We start from the raw sequence: 17,970 nt of genomic DNA on the forward strand, positions 1-17,970 counted from the left end.
ATCAAGGTCATATTCAGCTACATAAGTTCAAGACCAGGCTGGGCCACTTGAGACCTTATCTTAAAAATCAAAACAAAACAAAAACCATTGCGTATTTTGCACTGCTTCAAATTGATCAGACTGATCGGCAAACCCATTCAGAACTCATCCCAGGGGTTAAAGAGATGGCTCTCAAGTTAAGAGAACAGACTGCTTTTGATGAAGACTCAAGTTCAGTTCCCAACACCCACAATGGATGGGATGGGACAGCCTCTGCAGGCACCAGCTAAGCATGGGGGTGTGCATACAACTAATAAAAAAAAATAAGCATTAAAAAAAAAAAAACCCTCATTCCAGCCAGGGATGGTGGCACACACCTGTAATTATCTTTAGCTCAAAGTCATCCTAGCTGCCTGGGTCAAGGATAGTGTCAAAGATGGTCGCTCAGATTTGAGGCTATGCACCTACCTATCACAAAACTTTGGTTCCTATGAACAGGGAACCTTGGAACCTGGCCAGCCCTGGGTTGCTGAATGCACCAGCACAGACCTGCAATCTCTGCACTGGGAACAGGGGACAGGGGGAGAACTCTGCAGCTTGCTGTACAGTTGGCTGGCCTTACCCAATGGGGAAAAAATGGGTTCAGAAAAAGACTACCTCAGACATTAAAGTGAGCAACCTGATGGCCTGGGCTGGACACAGTGCACATCTTTAACCCAGCACTTGGGAAAGAGAGGCAGGCAGATCTATGTGAGTTCAAGGCCAGCATAGTATACAGAACAAGTTCTAGGCCAGACTACATAGTGAAACCCTTTTTCAAAAAAGAAAAGAAAGAAAGGAAAAAAGAAAAGAAAAAGAAAAGACAAAACAAAATAAAAACATATGGCCTGAATTTGATTCCTGGACACACACGGTGGAGAGAACTGATTCTCAAAGATTGTCCTCTGACCTCCACGTGAACACTATGGCCTGCATGTGTGCACACACACATATGTGCACAAATAAATAAATGTAATAAAAAAAGTAAATTGAAAATCAATTTAAAAATATAAAAAGGTAATGTTATATGGTAGAAAGACTAGACTATAGTGAAGTCAGATAAACAGGAGTTCAGCTTCCACACGGCCTTTTGTACTGTACAATTTGGGAAGCAGGTTGTCTACTCTTAGAACTTCAGGATCACATATGTAAAATAACAAGGACCTGAAAGGTTTGCTAGGACTGTAGAGTTAGGAAGAAGGCTGTGAGGATAAGAGTGGTATGCATTGGATACTGAGTGTCACCCCTCTCCCTTCCCCATCCTCACCCAGGAACTCTTACCTCCTCCCCACGACTCCCAGGTTCACCTCTGACGCCATCGTCTCCATAACACTTGGCATACATGTTACAGCATGTCCTCTCCACAATTGTGTCCTGAAACACAGAACCTGTGTCACATGTGGTTTTTCCTTCTGGGTCACACTACACACTAGACAGGCAAAGTTCTCCCCCTGCCTCACCTCCCTATCCCACCCCTCCACAAGTTTTCAAAGTCGTCACCACCACCACCATCATCATCATCATCATCATACCATCATCATCACCACCACCACCATCAGGACCAAGTGAAGAACAAAGCTTTGGAAGAGGACTCACAAGTTGCTTCAGTAAGACACTTGGGAGGGACGGCAGACTGGAGCTCAGAGGCTGCCTGTAGGCAAACCCTCTGCCAAACTCCAGCTCCTGCAGCTCTTCTAACTTATGTGCACCTCCCAGGCCGACGAGCAGCAGTCCGGAGAGCCCTTCAAAATGTCAACGGTGAAGTTTACTACCCATCTTTAGAACCCATCTGTCTCTGTCTCTGCCTCTGCCTCAGTTGGTCACTCACGGTCCCACCATCGCCACATCCTCAGTCTGTCTCGTCTCAAGCTGCATTTTTGTGAAAATTGAAACAAGTTCCCAGGCTAGGTGGGGTGGCTTACATCTGCAGCCCCACAACATGCAATTGAAGGCAAGAAGGTCAGGAGTTCGAGGCCTGCTTTGGCTGCAGGAACTGTTTGGGCTGCTGAGACTGAGCTACACAGCAAGACTCTAACAGGAGAAGAAAGAGGAGGAGGAGGAGGAAGAGGAGGGGGAGGGGGAAGAGGAGGGGAGGAGGAAGAGGAGGGGGAGGAAGAAGAGGAGGGGGAGGAGGAAGAGGAGGGGGAGGAAAAGGAGGGAGAGGGGAAGGAGATGGGGAAGGGGAAAATACAACTAGCCTTCTTTTTCATTGCTGTTGGTGCTGTTTGGTTTGTTTGTTTGGTTGTTTCATTGAGATTCTACTTATGTAGCCCTGGCTGGCCCAGTGCTTTCAAGAAAGCCCAGGCTAACCTCAAACTATCAATGGTCATCTTGCCTTTCTTCAAATGCCTTTTTTTTTTATTTTGTTTGAGATTTGAGTATATATTGAAGACATATATTGAAGATATATATATACATATATGTATATATGTGTGTGTATATATATATGTATATGTGTGTGTGTGTGTGTGTGTGTGTGTGTGTGTGTATGTATGTGTGTGTGTGTGTGTTTATATATCACCCTGGTAAGGAAAGAAGGAAGGAGAATTCTGGTAATCGTGTGACTACTTATGCATATTCTGATCCCCTTCTTGAGGATGCACAGTAAGATTGTGCTTCTAAATTTTAGATTTATTTTATTTTATATGTACGAGTGCTTTGCCTATATATATGTCTGTGAACCAAACACATGCCAGGTACTGTCAGCGGTCAGAAGAGGGATTTCCAGGATCCCCTGGATCTGGAGTTACAGACAGGTGTGAGTCACTATGGGGTGCAGAGAGCCAAGCCAGGTTCTCTATAAAAGCAACAACATTCTTGACCACTGAGCCATCTTTCCAGTCCTGGAACTTCATTTCTTAGGGAAAGTTATAAACTTCAGTAAGCCTCAATTCCTTACCTTGAAAAATGTTTTAATTTCAAAGTGATAGTGTTGCTCCATCAAATAAGATATGAACAGAAATGACACATGTCACTCCCAGGGACAATGCTTCAGGACAGTGTGCAGTTCTGCCACGTCCCAGGCCACAGCGGTTAAAAAGTACCTGAGAGTTCAAGTGGTGAGCGGGAGGCAGAAAGTACACATATTCTGACCACCTCGAGCCACGAGATTTGGGGTTGTGTGCATTTGGACAGAACTTATCCTATTAATGAAACTGACACTAAAAGATCAGTGGAGTCTACTCACACAAGACCAGATGGACATAGGTGGTTAAGAAATTCAACCAGGGGGCTGGTGAGATGTCTCAGTGGGTAAGAGCATCCGAATGCCCTTCCAAAGGTTGGGAGTTCAAATCCCAGCAACCACATGGTGGCTCACAACCATCCGTAACAAGATCAGACTCCTTCTTCTGGAGTGTCTGAAGACAGCTACAATGTACTTACATATAATAAATTAATAAATCTTTAAAAAAGAAAAAAAAAGAAAGAAATTCAACCAGGAATTGCCATGTTTGTTGAATGTCATAACAAGTATTACGGTTGGTATTTTGACCAGTAAACTCTCAGCATATACACAGTTGGCTTTTTGCTACTGAACAAGCCACTGACAGTCTTGTACATATTCCCAGTTATTCCTTAAATATAGATTCTTTGCAATTGCTAGGAGTGGAAGATGGCTCTACATCCCCGACTCACACAAGGCACACTGGGCTTCGGCCCTTTGGAACCCTGCTCCACCCACTAGGGCAGGTGGCTTCCTGGGGCCCATCCCCACCTGAGGCATGGGGCTCAGCCTAGGTGGGAGGGGCCAGTCCATTCAGAACACATGCAGAGATGTGCTTACCTCTACTGCGAAGGAACTCTGAGGTTCTCCTCAGCCTCTCTAGGTCTTCATCAAGTCCGTCTGTAAACACTAAAAGGACCTGGGGAACAGAAGTGAGGTGGTGAGAGAGTTGAAGAGGGAAGGGAAGAGAGCAGGAAGAATAGAGGAAACAAAAGAAAGAAGAGAATGCAGAAACATACGCTATAAATTGCACAATTCTTTTTTTTTATTTTATTTATATATAAATATATATTTTATAAATATATTTATTTTTATGTTTATATTTTAATTTATATATAATTTTATATGATAAGTTATATATATGTATATATAAACATATACAAGTATATGTCATATACCATACATATATGTTTTTTCAAGACAGGGTTTCTCTGTGTCTGGCCATCCTGGAACTCACTCTGTAGAGCAGGTTGGCCTCAAACTCAGAACTCAGAGCCTGCCTCTGCCTCTAGTGCTGGGACTAAAGGTGTACACCACTACCAGCTGGCCACAATTCTTAAAATATAAGTGATTATTTTTTTGTGCCCAGCCTACTCCTTCTGACTTGCCCATTGGTTACTAAATTACAAATCTATTTTTATTTTAACTTTCCCTCCCCTTCATGAGGGGGGCGGAGTGTTGTTGAAACAGTCTGAAGTATTCACTGAAAGATACTTTATAAAAGTTGTCTCTTCCATCTTTTATCCATTCAAAAAATAGCAGAGTGCCATTAACAAGAGGAGAGAAGGCAGGTAGGGGACACTGTGGATGGAGTATAAAACTGAGTGTAAGCTAAACCTGAATTATACCATTTAGGGGGGCATCCGGAAGACAGACGAAGCTTCGTGGGTGTGCCTGGGCTGCTCAAGGTAATGAGAGAAAAATAACAGATTCACTCTGAAAATAGCTATGAGTGTACATAAGAGACCAGGGGACCATACAGCAGCCTGAGTGTCTTGAGAATAAATTGTGCAGGTAGGGCATAGTGGTATACCCCTTTAATCCCAGCACTGGTAAGGCAGAGGCAGGTAGAGCTCTGTGAGTTCAAGTGCAGCCTGGGCTACACAGAGAGACCCTGTCTCAAACAAGCAAAAGAAGGAATTAAGCCATGGAAGCATTTGGATAATTAACCAGTGAGCAGCTGGAAGACAGGGCTTTATTCTTTGCTCCCTCCTTGTTTAGCACAGAGCCTCTGGGACTTAAATAAAGATATGCCCAATGAATGGAAGCCACCTCTTGTCAGTTCTATTAACTTCAGTTACAAAGGCTTTTGTATCCTACCCTGCTCCACAGCCTGGGTCCTAGGCATGTAGTACCTTCACTTTAGCAAGAGACAGGTGGATGGCAGTCTCTCCCAGGGATTGCAGAAAGTCTACATCCATACGGTTGTTCACAGAACTCTGATGCACCAAGAACTTCTGGATGGTCTCATCGCTGTATGTCTCAAAGCCGGAGTCAAAGACAGGCAGGTCGCTGGAGCCTGGAACCACATATCGGAACCTCGGCTCCATCTGGCCAGGAGCCTCACAGCTGATGTTAGAGAGAAAAGCCAGCTGTTGCATCAGCTCCGGCAGCAACCTTCGAAGCTCCTGCTGAGCTCGCTCTGAAGAGGTTGAGGTATCAACTCCTACAGACAGATCTATGTTGCAGCCTTTGAAAATGGAAAAGCAAGGTCAGTTGCCTGCAGCTGTAGAAGATAGTATAGCAGTCCAAACTTAAATAAGTTAAATTGGGGGGTTATTTGTTACATAGTAAAAGCTAACTGATACAAAGTACACCTTGCTGTGCCTTTGTGGTTGCAGTTCCTATTTCCTCTGCCTGGAGTGTTCTTTCCTGTGCAACTGATTGACATATCCAAACCCCTACCTAACCCTCCTCCCAAGTGTTCTGTTTTTACCTGTATCTCCTCTGATCAAGTACTTACCATCCTGTGCATCTAACGAAGCTTCACCTAGTCTTCTACTTAACAGGGGTTCCTTAAGAATGGGAGCTATGGCATCTATTCTCCCATGATCTAATACATCACTGTATGTCTGACAGGTACAGAAGCCTATAAATAAGTCTTGAATCACCTTCAGCCCTGGGGTTTTCTTTTCCTCATCTCCCGGCCATACATCAGTCACGGTTGGGTGTATGGGAAACTATTAGAAAGGGTCAATGCTGAGTGGTATGCTCTGTTCTGTTTCTTCTGCCTGAAAAACTGCAAGTCCCTCTGGGGAAACTAAATCTAGAATTTGGAGGTCCACTGGTATTTCAGGCTATAATTAGTGTATAATCATCCCATTGACAAAATTCCATTGAGAATGCAAAATTGATGCTCACAGATAACATCTAGTTTAGGATGTAGATGAGTGAATAACTTAGCAGCCATGAGAGAGCTAGTACTATTAATTACTTCAGCAGGAGTAGTGCATAGTTAAAACAACTTTAAACAAGCTAGATATGTGGACATTTTCTCCTTAAATTTTCACACATGGTAGGCTAACAGGATGGCTCAAGATATAAAGAGGTGCTTGCTGTCAAGCCAGGAGACCTGAGTTCAAGACGCCTCATGATAGAAGGAGCACAAACTGCTGTAAGTTATCCTCTGTGTGTGTATGCACACGCACACACACACACACACACACACACAAATAAATGTAATTATTTAATCTTCATGCATCAGAATACTTGACTCAGAAAAATTAAAACTACAGATTAGGGAATAGAATTTGGGGAGGAATAAGTATGTAGTTGGCCCTTCACCAATAAAATGTTTCCCCAAAATCGGAGATCCAGGGCTGGGATGTGAGAGCGTACCCACACTAGCTGGTGTCTGAAGCTAGCACAATGAAAACTGTCTGTCTCCTTTCAGATCACATAACTTGTTTTTAAATCTAGTTCAGGTTCACAAAATGGCACTCACAGATATAAATCCCATTTCCACGTTAGACCCGATTTTATGCAGGAGGGCTTTTGCTTTGTGCGGATGGTTATTATTGTGTTTCTAATTTACATCCCCCTAGAACCTTCTGAGCCGGCTTTATTCAGTAATTAACAAAGGCGAGGAGCCATTTTCTTTTCTGTTAATGGAGAGGGTTGGATCTTGGCAGGCAATCTCCAAGGTCTTTTTCAGCTTTGTGACTCTAGATTTCTGTAATTAATTAGTTCCTGTCTGTTATTAAAGTGCCTGGTCCAATCTCATCAAAAAGTTAAAAGAAAACCTGGATGAGCAAAAATTCCAATCCAACTGAAAAAAAAAAAAAAAAGGAAAGAAAAGGTGGGTGCTGTTCACCTACAAAGAAAGGAAATATAGGACTTTGATACCTGACGGATTCTTTGCTTTTTTGTTTTGCTTTGCCTTTTGGGGGTCCGGTTTGTCTTGTTTGAGACTAGTGTGCTCTACCACTGAACAACACCTCTGCCTCCATCTTTACAATAACTGCACCCATATGTTTGTTCTAAATGATCTCCAAAGTCACTGGGCTACCACAAAGCAATGCTCATCTCGAAACAGCATAAGCAAAAACACTAATTTAATATGTCACAAAAACAGATTTTCAAGCTTTAATGGGATACAGAGAGTGTTAGCATGCCTTCAAGGCTCCACCCACAGTTACCTGGCAACAGCCTGGTTTCCTATAAAAGGGCTATTTGCCCCCTCCTCTCTTTCTTACTCTCTTATACTCTCTGACTCTCTTCTCTCCCTCACCCCTTTCTCCCTCTCTCCCCTCCCTCTGAATTGAACTCAGTGGGTCTCACACACATACACACACATGCACATGCACGTGCACACATGCACATACATACACATATGCACAATGCACATGCATGTGCACACATACACGCACATGTGCATACAGTGATAATCACTGGGTAGAAGAGTGGGTGCCTCAGGAGTGGAGGGGAAGGAAAGGGGTGATGGCATAAAAATGACTGATTTGCACTAGAAACATGGATAAAATTTTCAAAGAGTAATTAGTCAGTTAATGTTTAAAATGAAGACTCCTTACTTCCCAGTCTTCATTTTAACACTGTTCCAGATGATTCCAACATGTTTATGTTTCTAAGACCTGGCTGTGCTATATTATACTGCATCAAAAGATGCACTAGTGGTCCAGCAAGGTGGTACACACACCTTCAATCCCAGCACTCAAGAGGCAGAGGCAGGTGGATCTCTGGAGACCAAGGCTACCCTAGTCTACATAGCAAATTCAGGGCCAGCCAGGGATGCATTAAAAAAAAAAAAAAAAAAAAAAAAAAAAACTGTCTCAAAAAAATAATAAAATAAAAGGCACTCAGACTGTAGAGCCATCTGCCTTGAGGATGTAGTTCAGTGGTAGAGCATTTGCTTAGCATTGCCAAAGCCTTGTATTCCGGGGGGGGGGGGGGGGGGCATCTGCGGATCTGGGGTCAGTTCCCACCTCTCACACGAATCTGTAACTCCAGTCCTAGAGGGAATCCAATGCCCTCTTCTGGCCGCCATGGACACTGCACATTTGTGGTCCACAGACATACATGGAAGCAAAATATACTAATAAAATAAAAATAAACATTTGGAAAAATGAAAAGTTAGCTATTCTAAGGGTTTGAGATGGAATCTAATGGCAGAATGGTTTGCCTGGAAAGCTCAAGGCCCTGGGTTAAGTTCTCAAAACTGCAGTGTAGGGGATATGAGTGTGTGAATGTGTGTGCACGTGTGTCTGTGTGTATGTATGTATGTGTGTCTGTGTGTCTCTGTGTGCATGTGTGTCTGTATCTGTGTGTGTTCATGTGTTTGTGGGTGCCTGTATCTGTGTGTGTGTGTTTGTCTATGAGTGCCTTTGCGTATATGTGTTTCTGTATATGTATGTGTGTCTATATGTGTATCTGTGTGTCTATCTGTATCTATTTGTGTGTGTGTGTCTGTGTGTATCTGTATGTTTATCTGTGTCTATGTGTGTGTGTATGCGTCTGTGTCTGTGCATGTGTCTGTTTGTGCATGTATCTATGTGTCTCTCTGTGTGTGTATTTGTGTATGTGTGTCTATGTGTGCCTTCGTGTATTTATGTAAGTTTCTGTGTGTGACACTGTTGTGTCAAGAGCTCAGAGCCAACAGATATCTTCCCATCCAACTCCTGCCTAGCTAGAAGGATCAGAGTTCTACATTATTAAGAGAGCAAACGGGGTCCCCGACATCTCTGATAGATTGCAGACCAAATAATGTTTCTGTCACTCACCTTGGGAACTACAGACCTCAGAAAGAATTTCCTTTTCCAGGCTCTGCAGGGACTCAAAATTTTCCTCCTGGTATACTTTGTCCTGGTCATTGGTGATCTCCAAAAGCTGGGCTCTTTGAACATTTCCCACCCCGATAGCAAAAATAATTATGTTTCTGTCCCTGAGGGCTTTGGCTGGGGGAGCTACATTATCCTGGGAGACCCCGTCGGTGATCACAATCAAATACTGATGAACTCTGGGTCTCCCTCCTCTTGAACTGTCAAAAAAGGGCAGAGTGAAATTCAAGGCTTTCCCAGTATGGGTACCATCGCTCATCTGTTGGACACTCAAGATGGCTCTGCACATGTCCGCCTTTGAGGAGTACCGGTTTAGCCTGAATTCTTCCCGGGGAGTGGAGCTGAACTGGAGAAGGCCAATCTGAGTTTCATCAGCACCGATGTTAGACAGGTTCACCATCCTCTCCATGAAGTCCTTCATCTTTTCAAAGTCTTTAGGAGTGATGGATTCTGAGCCATCAATCAAGAAGATGATGTCAGCTTTCTGGTTCTTACAGTCTGGGGGTGGGGGGTAGGGGCAACACGAGAGGACATTTGGTCAGAACCTGGAACCAGTGGGTTACAAGTCCCCACGGACAACCAAGGGAGCAGATACACAGCGCAGAAATATTTTCAAAGGGAATGAGGAGTAGTCAATAAATTTTCTGCAACTCAGCACAAAGGAGTCTCAAAATAAGACACAGCCGTGGGAGAGAGACATAAAATTTGACCAGCTTGGTTTAGGCCAGGTCACTGTCACTCTGTGCTCAAAAGTCACTCACCAGCCAGTGGATTACGTAAGAGAATAAAGACCATTCATGTAATTAAAGATCCACTAAATAGATTTTTTTTAAAAAATCTTACTCTATCAGCAGTAAAGGCCATGATGGCGAGGTGCTTGTGCTCCTGTAAGTAACCAGAATTCACTGGGCTGCAAACAGAGGAAAAGGAAACAAAAAGAAATAGAAAGAAAAAAAACTACAAAAAAAATAGAAGGGGGCAGTTAGAAAGGAAAATGGGGATCAGCAGAAAGAAGAGGGAGCAAGAGAGACTAAAGGGATGAAGATGATCAAAATATATACATACATAGAATATAATGAAAGCCGATTAGCATGCATAATTAATATATGATCACTTGTTAGTTCTTACTCTCTGAGGAGCAGATGTCCTGAATGACTTCCTGGTGGATGGACTTCAAGGAGTCAAACTCATATATGAAAAACATCTTTTTGCTCGCTATTTCCTCAAGCTCAGTCGTATTAGCATCCCTTACTCCAATGGCATAAATATTGACTCCGATGTCTCTCAATCCCTGTGCGGCCTCGGCCACCGGGTCAGTAGACTGACCGTCAGTGATGACAATGAGGTATCGGGCAACGTCAATTCTGGCAGTGTTTTGGAAGACCGATACCATTTTGCTTAAGGCCTTGCCAGTGGTGGTACCACCTCCCTCCTGTTGGATGTTATCAATGGCTGCATTCAGTCCTGCCATGCTGGCATACTGGGTGAGGAAAAACTGGCTTATAATTTTGTCCGAGTACTGAACGACTCCAAATCGTACTCGGTCGGGCCCAATGTGGAACATCTTTATCACCTCCTTCATGAAGTCCTTCATTTCAATGAAGTCGTTGGGTTTGATGCTGCCAGATCCATCAATAAGGAAGTAAATGTCTGCCTTCTCCACACTCTCGCAGCCTGGCCAATGAGAAGAGGCCACAACCCATTAGAACAGAATGTCAGGAGGAACCAAAGCCCCTGATCCTGACCACCACCGTATACCCTCAGCACCCATATTCCCCTGAGCATGGAGCACTGTAAGCCTCTTCCTGGGCAGAACACAATGCCAGAGGGAGACTAGTCGCAGCCACTCGCCAACAGTTGGCAGGGTTGGTTAAATGCCCCAGCTTTTGAGCATGGTTTGGTGGTGTGTCCCTTTAATCCCAGCACTCAGGAGGCAGAGGTATGTGAGTTCAAGGCCAGCCTGATAAATATAGTAAGTTCAAGACCAGCCAGAACTACATATGAGACCCTGTCTCAAAAAAACAAACATACATACATATACAAATATATACATAGATAGATAGATACATAGATACATACCCCAGTTCCCTCACTCTTGGGTAGGAAAACTCTTAAGTGAGTTCCCCATAGCTTCCCTGAGGCTCCAGCAGAACTGGGTCTGAATTTTCCTGCAGCCAAACCTTAGGTTACCTCCCATCCCCCACTCACACTATTCTCTTATTCTCCCAAATCTCTAATCCCCTCTGATGTGGGAACCAGGATCCAGGAAGGGGTGAGGGAGGCAGAGTCATCAATCCAGGAAACATTCTGAAGACTAGCGTCAGGGTACAGATCTACTGTATTGGACAGCAGCAAGAATTTTTCTACACAGCCTCTGTAACAATGGAGAATCAATACTAGCTCCAGAGTAGCCAACTGTCCCACTGTCACTGTGGGGAGGTGCCAGGCTGCCAGCACCCGAGGGGACTTCTGTAAAGAAGGGTGAAGCAGCCACCTCCCTGTTCAGGGTCCATTCTGAGGTTCCAATAGTTTGCTAGGAGCCTCTATTTTGTGTCCCGAGGTATGCAGCAGACATGGGCATTCCTACGATTAGGGCTGTGTGGAAGTTTTCTGTACCATCCTTCTGGCCCCACCCAAGGACCATAGCACCCACACCCTCGCAGCACCCGCTGAGGTCACCCACAGCCATGCAGACAAGCCGTGGTGTCCTAATGCTCCTTACCTCTAAGCCATCTCTCCAGACCTCGGGTTAAAACCTTTGAATGTATTAACTTGATGGATCCCTAGGCTCCAGTAACCAAAAGCCTAAGAATGTCATCAGATAGCATCTGCGACCCATGGCAGAGATTTCCCCACTGTTTTATCCCACCTGCCTAAGGTTTGCACCATTGTATCTGAAAAGTACTGCGACATATGGCTTCCTTTATTCATCAGATATTACCATGCAGGAACATGGAATTTGGGATAACTTAAATCCGTGCTCCTGTATGTGGAGGTTAGAGTAAGACTGGCCCCCATGGGCTCATATGTTTGAATGCTTGGTTGGTGAACTGTTGGAAAGGATTAGAAGGCATGGTCTTATTGGAGTAGGCATATCACTGGGGTGAGCGTTAAGGTTCCAAAAAGCACACACCAGGCCCAATGTGTCTGACTGTCTAATTGTCTGTGTCCCTCTGTGTCTCTGTGTCAGTGTCTTTCTCTGTGTCTCTGTCTGTCTGTCTCTGTCTTTTTTTTTTAATTCTTTTTTTTTTAAAGATTTATTTATTTATTATATGTAAGTACACTGTAGCTGTCTTCAGACACTCCAGAAGAGGGCGCCAGATCTCGTTACGGATGGTTGTGAGCCACCATGTGGTTGCTGGGATTTGAACTCTGGACCTTTGGAAGAGCAGTCGGGTGCTCTTACCCACTGAGCCATCTCACCAGCCCCCTGTCTGTCTCTGTCTTATCTCTGTGTCTCTGTGTGTGTCTCTCTCTGCTTCTCTGTCTCTATCTCTCTCTGCCTCTATCTCTGTCTGTCTCTCTGTCTCTCTGTCTGTCTCTCTGTCTCTCTGTCTCTCTGTCTCTCTCTCTCTCTGTCTCTCTCTGCCAGTTGCCTGTTGATTGGGATGGAAAAGCTCCCAGCTATTGCTCCAGCACCATACATACCTGTGTGCTACCGTGTTCCTCTCCATGATGACCATGGGCTAAGCCTTTGAAACTGTAAGCCAGGCCCTAACCAAATGCTTTTCTTTGTAAGAGTTGCCTTAGTCATGGTATCTCTTCACAGCAATACAACAATAACTATGACACTGTGTCTGTTTTTCTTACTCATATGTGGCTCCGGAAAAGAATACCTCACCATTAAAGTGAGAGTTGTGGTTTTGGGTTGGCATGTGGTTTACAGGAAGATGTCTACCCCTATGGGAGGTGATAGGCAAATGGCTATCTAGAGATGGAGAGAAGGACCACTGTGCAGGAAGGAATGTCTAGAATGCAGCTCACACAGCAGCAGACCAACATGATACACCAGGTTCTTCCTGAGATTCTGAGGAGCCCAGGGCGCTGAACACCGCCTAGAATCATACATTCTTACCCATCTTGTCAAATTGAGATAGCTCACAGGAAAAGGGTGGGGTAGGACGTTCCTTAGAGTCAGGCTTCTCCTGGGCACCTGCATGTATTACACACGCCAAGTGTTTAAAAGGCTCACACACATGTGCATGCATGTGTGTGCATGTATGTGTGCCTCTGTGTGTGTGTGATATATACACATTGATCCATAACTGGTAGATCTTCTGATCATTATGATTATCCAGGAAGAATTCTGGTAAAAATCTTTGAAGTTTCTATTAATATCTAAGCTTCCTCCAAACTCAGGGTGATTTTCCTGATTCTGGGCACCTTCTCAGCTGCTGCGCAGCCTGGGACGGAAGTCAGCTCTCACACTCTTCAGTCCCTTTGTGAATTAGCTCTTTTTCTCCTCTTCTGCCCGATAAGAGATAAGCGGGAATGAACCAGGAAATGAAAGCCTCCTTTAACCAATTTCTCATTACTAGAACAGGGAGAGGGACTGAAAACACAGGTCAGTGTAGGAAAGATGGAGACGAGTTTGTATAATTCAGATTTCTAAACCTAGGGACAAGAAATCAAGAAAATATAAAAAATCATTTAGTAATTTTTAAAAATAGAACTTCGGTGGTTTTTTTCCCCCTGAAGATATAATCACAGGCTTGAATTTTAAGTCAATTATCTGCATTTCAGTGATTTGAATTTAAATCTATTCTTCTGAGTCTGAGAAATACCAGTATGGTAGAGAAAAAAAAAAATAGAGAAGCAGACACAAAGGCCTTCATAACAGTCAAAGGTATCTCAATTTTCCACACTTAAGCCAGGTGTGGTAATGCAGGACTGTAGTCCCAGAACTTGAGAGGTAGAGGCAGGAGGACAGTGATTTTATCAGGTCGTAGTAAATTTGAGGCCAGCCTGTTTTACGAGAGACCCTTTCTCAAAAAGTAACCTATTTACTAGGAATATAACTTTCTCTCTTGTGTTTAGAATCAGGACAAAACTAAGATTTTCAAAGTTGAGGTTTCTGGGTGTTTTTTAATGAGTTGACCCCAATTTTTGTTCATAGTGGGAAAGAGAAAGGAAGGAGTGGCACACAGCCCCCAGATGCAGACACGCCCTCCTACCTTCCTGTATGCTCCCCAAATGCAGACACACCCTCCTACCTTCCTGTGTGCTTTGTCGTGTGCTTTCTGGAATAAAGCTCATCAGAGGAGGCATTCCGCTCAACATCTCAGGGCAGAGCTTCTTTTTAAGTTTGTTTCCTACAACACTGAGTTGCAGAAAGGACTCTAGGCGGATGGCATGCTTCCAGGAAGGGTATGTGACAATCTTCTCCAGGTCCTTACTCTCAGAGGCAGGCTGGGTGCCCGCTGCATAGATGGTGACGCCCGCCCTGCGAAGGTAGGAAGCATGTGTAGACACATTGTCTAGAGAAGGACTTTCCATGATGACCACAGCTATCTGCTGTACGCCCCGATGGGGCCGGCTGCCCTTCTCTGGAAGGAAAACTTCTCTCCTCAGGAAGTCTAAAGCAGCACCTGCCTTCGTCCTTCCTCTTCTTGCTCGGAAAGTTAACCTGTCCAGATGGTGTAAGACTTGGGCAGCAGTTTGATACGTATCCAGGGAAAACTCCAGCCGTGGTTTCTCATTGTAAAAGACCAAGCTGACTCTTGTGGTATCAGGGTGGATGTTGAGAGAGTGGACAGTGGTCGTCAAGAAATGGACAACTCGATGGAAATTGGGTTGCCCGGCACTGCTAAAGTCCTCAACAAGGAACACCAGGTCGGCTGGAACGGGAGCTAGACATTCTGAAAACCAAAAGACACAGAGAGTTCCAGCCTGAGGATGGAGGAATAAAGAAAATATTCAAATATAAAGGTACTGCCGGGGCGTGGTCTATCTGCCACAGTAATGTGTCTAAGGCTTTACGTTACATTATGCTAACTTCTACTTGGGTGCTTTAGAATTTAGAGAAAGTCTTTTTTTCTTCTTTCTTTTGGACACCAAAATCAAAATACATCAAGAGATTCATGCCTATCCCAAAAGTCTCACCAAAAAAAAAAGTTATGGACACCCACCATAAAACCACCCAAGATCACCTTCCAGTTTGTCTAACAATCTTAGAAGCTCGGGGTATTGGCTGGCTTTTCCCTTCATTTTTCTACCTTCAAGAAGACTCTGAGTCAGAAGCCTCTCTACAGGTCAGAAACATCCTTTACTTCATCACTTTCCCCCTTCATGTAATTTCAACAGAGACAAAATGAAACTCTGCAAGTTTTGTAAGAAAATCTTTCCCCAAATATGAGGCTAACTAGACATGGTGAGGCATGCCTGTGATCCCAGTCCTTGGAAGGCTGGGGCTGAGGCAGAGAGTAACAAGTTCAAGGCCATCTTGGGAGAGAGAGAGAGAGAGAGAGAGAGAGAGAGAGAGAGAGAGAGAGAGAGAGAGAGAGAGAGAGAGAGAGAGAGAGAGAGAGGAAAAAGAAGAAGAAGAGGAGGAGGAGGAGAGGAAGAAGAAGAGGAGGGGAGGGGAGGGGAGGGGAGGGGAGGGGAGGGGAGGGGAGGGGAGGGGAGAGGAGAGGAGGGGAGAGACGAGGAGAGGAGGGGAGAGACGAGGAGAGGAGAGGAGAGGAGAGGAGAGGAGAGGAGAGGAGAGGAGAGGAGAGGAGAGGAGAGGAGAGGAGAGGAGAGGAGAGGAGAGGAGAGGAGAGGAGAGGAGAGGAGAGGAGAGGAGAGGAGAGGAGAGGAGAGGAGAGGAGAGGAGAGGAGAGGAGAGGAGAAGAGAAGAGAAGAGAAGAGAAGAGAAGAGAAGAGAAGAGAAGAGAAGAGAAGAGAAGAGAAGAGAAGAGAAGAGAAGAGAAGAGAAGAGAAGAGAAGAGAAGAGAAGGGCTGGAGACATGGCTCAGTGCTTAAGAGCACTTCCTGCTCTTACAGAGGACCTAGGCTCAGTTCCAGACACTCACATGACAGCTCACAGTCACCTGTAATTCCAGACCCAGGGATCACCTGATGCTCTCTTCTGGCCTCTGGGGACTCCTTCATGTATGTGATATACACAAACTCACACAGGTACATACACATATAAATAAAAATAAATAAACAAGGGGGTTGGAGGGATGGCACATTAGTTGAAAGAACTTGCTACTCTTCCAAAGGATCTACGTTTGATTTCCAGTACCCACGGGTGGCCCTCAGCCATCTATAACCACAGTCCAACTTCCTCTTGTGGCCTCCACAGGCTCCAGGCACACACGTGATACACAGACACATATGTGGCAAAACACCCATGCACATAAACTAGAATGAAAGCTTGATGGTCCGTGTAGAAAAGGTATGTGTTAGCTTGGGCTATTATTCAAAACTAGTCACTCCCTGCTCCTCATGTCCGTGGAAACAATATACTTTCTTCCTCCACTGATGCTGACAGTCTCATGACTTACCCTCACTAATAGTATGCAGTAGGTGCTGGAGAGATATGGAAAGAGCTTATACAGTTGGATATTTCTCTATGTCTCCACAACTGCCACAGGGAGAATTGGCTTAGAGAGGCTGAATAACATCAGAAGCAGAGCCAATGCCAGCTAAACCTCAGACCTGCTAATAAGCCCAGCTAAGTTCAGCAGATGGCACCACTGGACTTCACAGCTAACCCAGACCTGTGAGGATAAGTCATCATTTCCAACCACTGACACAGACGGCTTGAGCAGCATATTAGTGGTAGCCATGGGTACCTCAAGATGTCTGACTGAGGCATTCCCATGTCTGCTTTCTCTTCCCTATCTACAGGGCAAAGTCTTTCCTACTGAGGGATGCAGAATGCTTCCTCTATCCCATCTGCTCTTTCCCAACTATTTCTTCCTCTTCCTCCTCCTCCTCCTCTTTCTCCTCCTCCCTCCTCCTCACCTTCCTCCTCCTCTACCTTTAGAAAATAAAATAACATGGCCTCAAGGACTGACGCTGGCATCAAACACAGTATGTAACTAATGAAGCTGGCTTATGAACTTCAGCTCCTCCTGCCTCTCTGCACCCAGAGTGCTAAGGCTACAAGCATGCATGGTTGCACCAGCTTATGTGTGGTGCTGGGCACCAAATCCAAGCCTTCATGCATGATAGGCAATTATCCTATCAACTGAACTACACCCCCAGGCCCCAAGGTTTTCTTCATGCACTGACTTCCTGGTAACACACATAGCCAAAAGTCAAGGTTTACTTACCTTCTACAGCATCCTTTGCAACATCAGTCATGACCCGTGGAGGCTTCGGACTCCCCTGGATGAACATATTCACATCCAGCATTAGCTGTCTGATTCCATCTTCTCCCTGCAGGTCAGACACAAGCACTACAGGCCCTATCCCCTCCAGTTCTGCCCTGTCAAAGTCCTGCAAGCCCACAGACACGATGTTCACGCCTCTCTTCCTCAGGATCTGTGCGACCTCTCTGACCTCGTCCTCAGATTTCCCTGAAGTAATGACTACCGCATACTGAGGGACACCCTGTAAGAGCCGGCTTCCTGCTGCCTCCTGGAAGAAAGTCCGATGAAGAAACCGAAGGCCTTGGCCGGTCTTCCTGGAGCCACCTTGGAACACCAAGAGTTCATGGATGTGTGCGACCATCTCATTCCCGGTCTTGTGGGTATTGAACAAAAACTCAGTGTGACCTTGATCGCTATACTGAGCCAGCCCAATCCGGTATTTGTCCTGGCCGACCTCCAGGATGCCAATAATTCTAGAGATGAAATTCTGCATCCACTGGAAACTAGCCTGTGATGTCCCCTGGGAGGTGTCAATAAGAAAGACCACGTCCGCGTAGGTCTTGGTAGACTCTAAAAGTAAAGAAAGGAGATGGGAGGAGAAGACAGGAAAAGATGAATCAAATTAAGCTCT

At 44.9% G+C, this 17,970-nt stretch overlaps 1 protein-coding gene across 1 annotated transcript in view; it reads right to left on the reverse strand.

Moving 5' to 3' along the window:
• Positions 1 to 17,970, reverse strand: part of LOC110301934 (collagen alpha-4(VI) chain) — a 107,940-nt gene that overhangs the window by 68,617 nt on the left and 21,353 nt on the right. The window contains exons 5-12 of the mRNA XM_021172654.2: positions 17,301 to 17,909; positions 14,250 to 14,894; positions 10,165 to 10,710; positions 8,980 to 9,534; positions 5,098 to 5,432; positions 3,803 to 3,881; positions 1,615 to 1,760; positions 1,300 to 1,392 (exon numbers count right to left, since the gene is read on the reverse strand). Of these exons, the coding sequence (XP_021028313.1) occupies positions 1,300 to 1,392; positions 1,615 to 1,760; positions 3,803 to 3,881; positions 5,098 to 5,432; positions 8,980 to 9,534; positions 10,165 to 10,710; positions 14,250 to 14,894; positions 17,301 to 17,909 (3,008 nt within the window). The remainder of the gene's footprint in view (positions 1 to 1,299; positions 1,393 to 1,614; positions 1,761 to 3,802; positions 3,882 to 5,097; positions 5,433 to 8,979; positions 9,535 to 10,164; positions 10,711 to 14,249; positions 14,895 to 17,300; positions 17,910 to 17,970) is intronic.

This window comes from Mus caroli, unplaced genomic scaffold (assembly GCF_978045245.1).
Source record: "Mus caroli unplaced genomic scaffold, Mus_caroli_1 scaffold_11, whole genome shotgun sequence".
Lineage (NCBI taxonomy): Eukaryota > Metazoa > Chordata > Mammalia > Rodentia > Muridae > Mus > Mus caroli.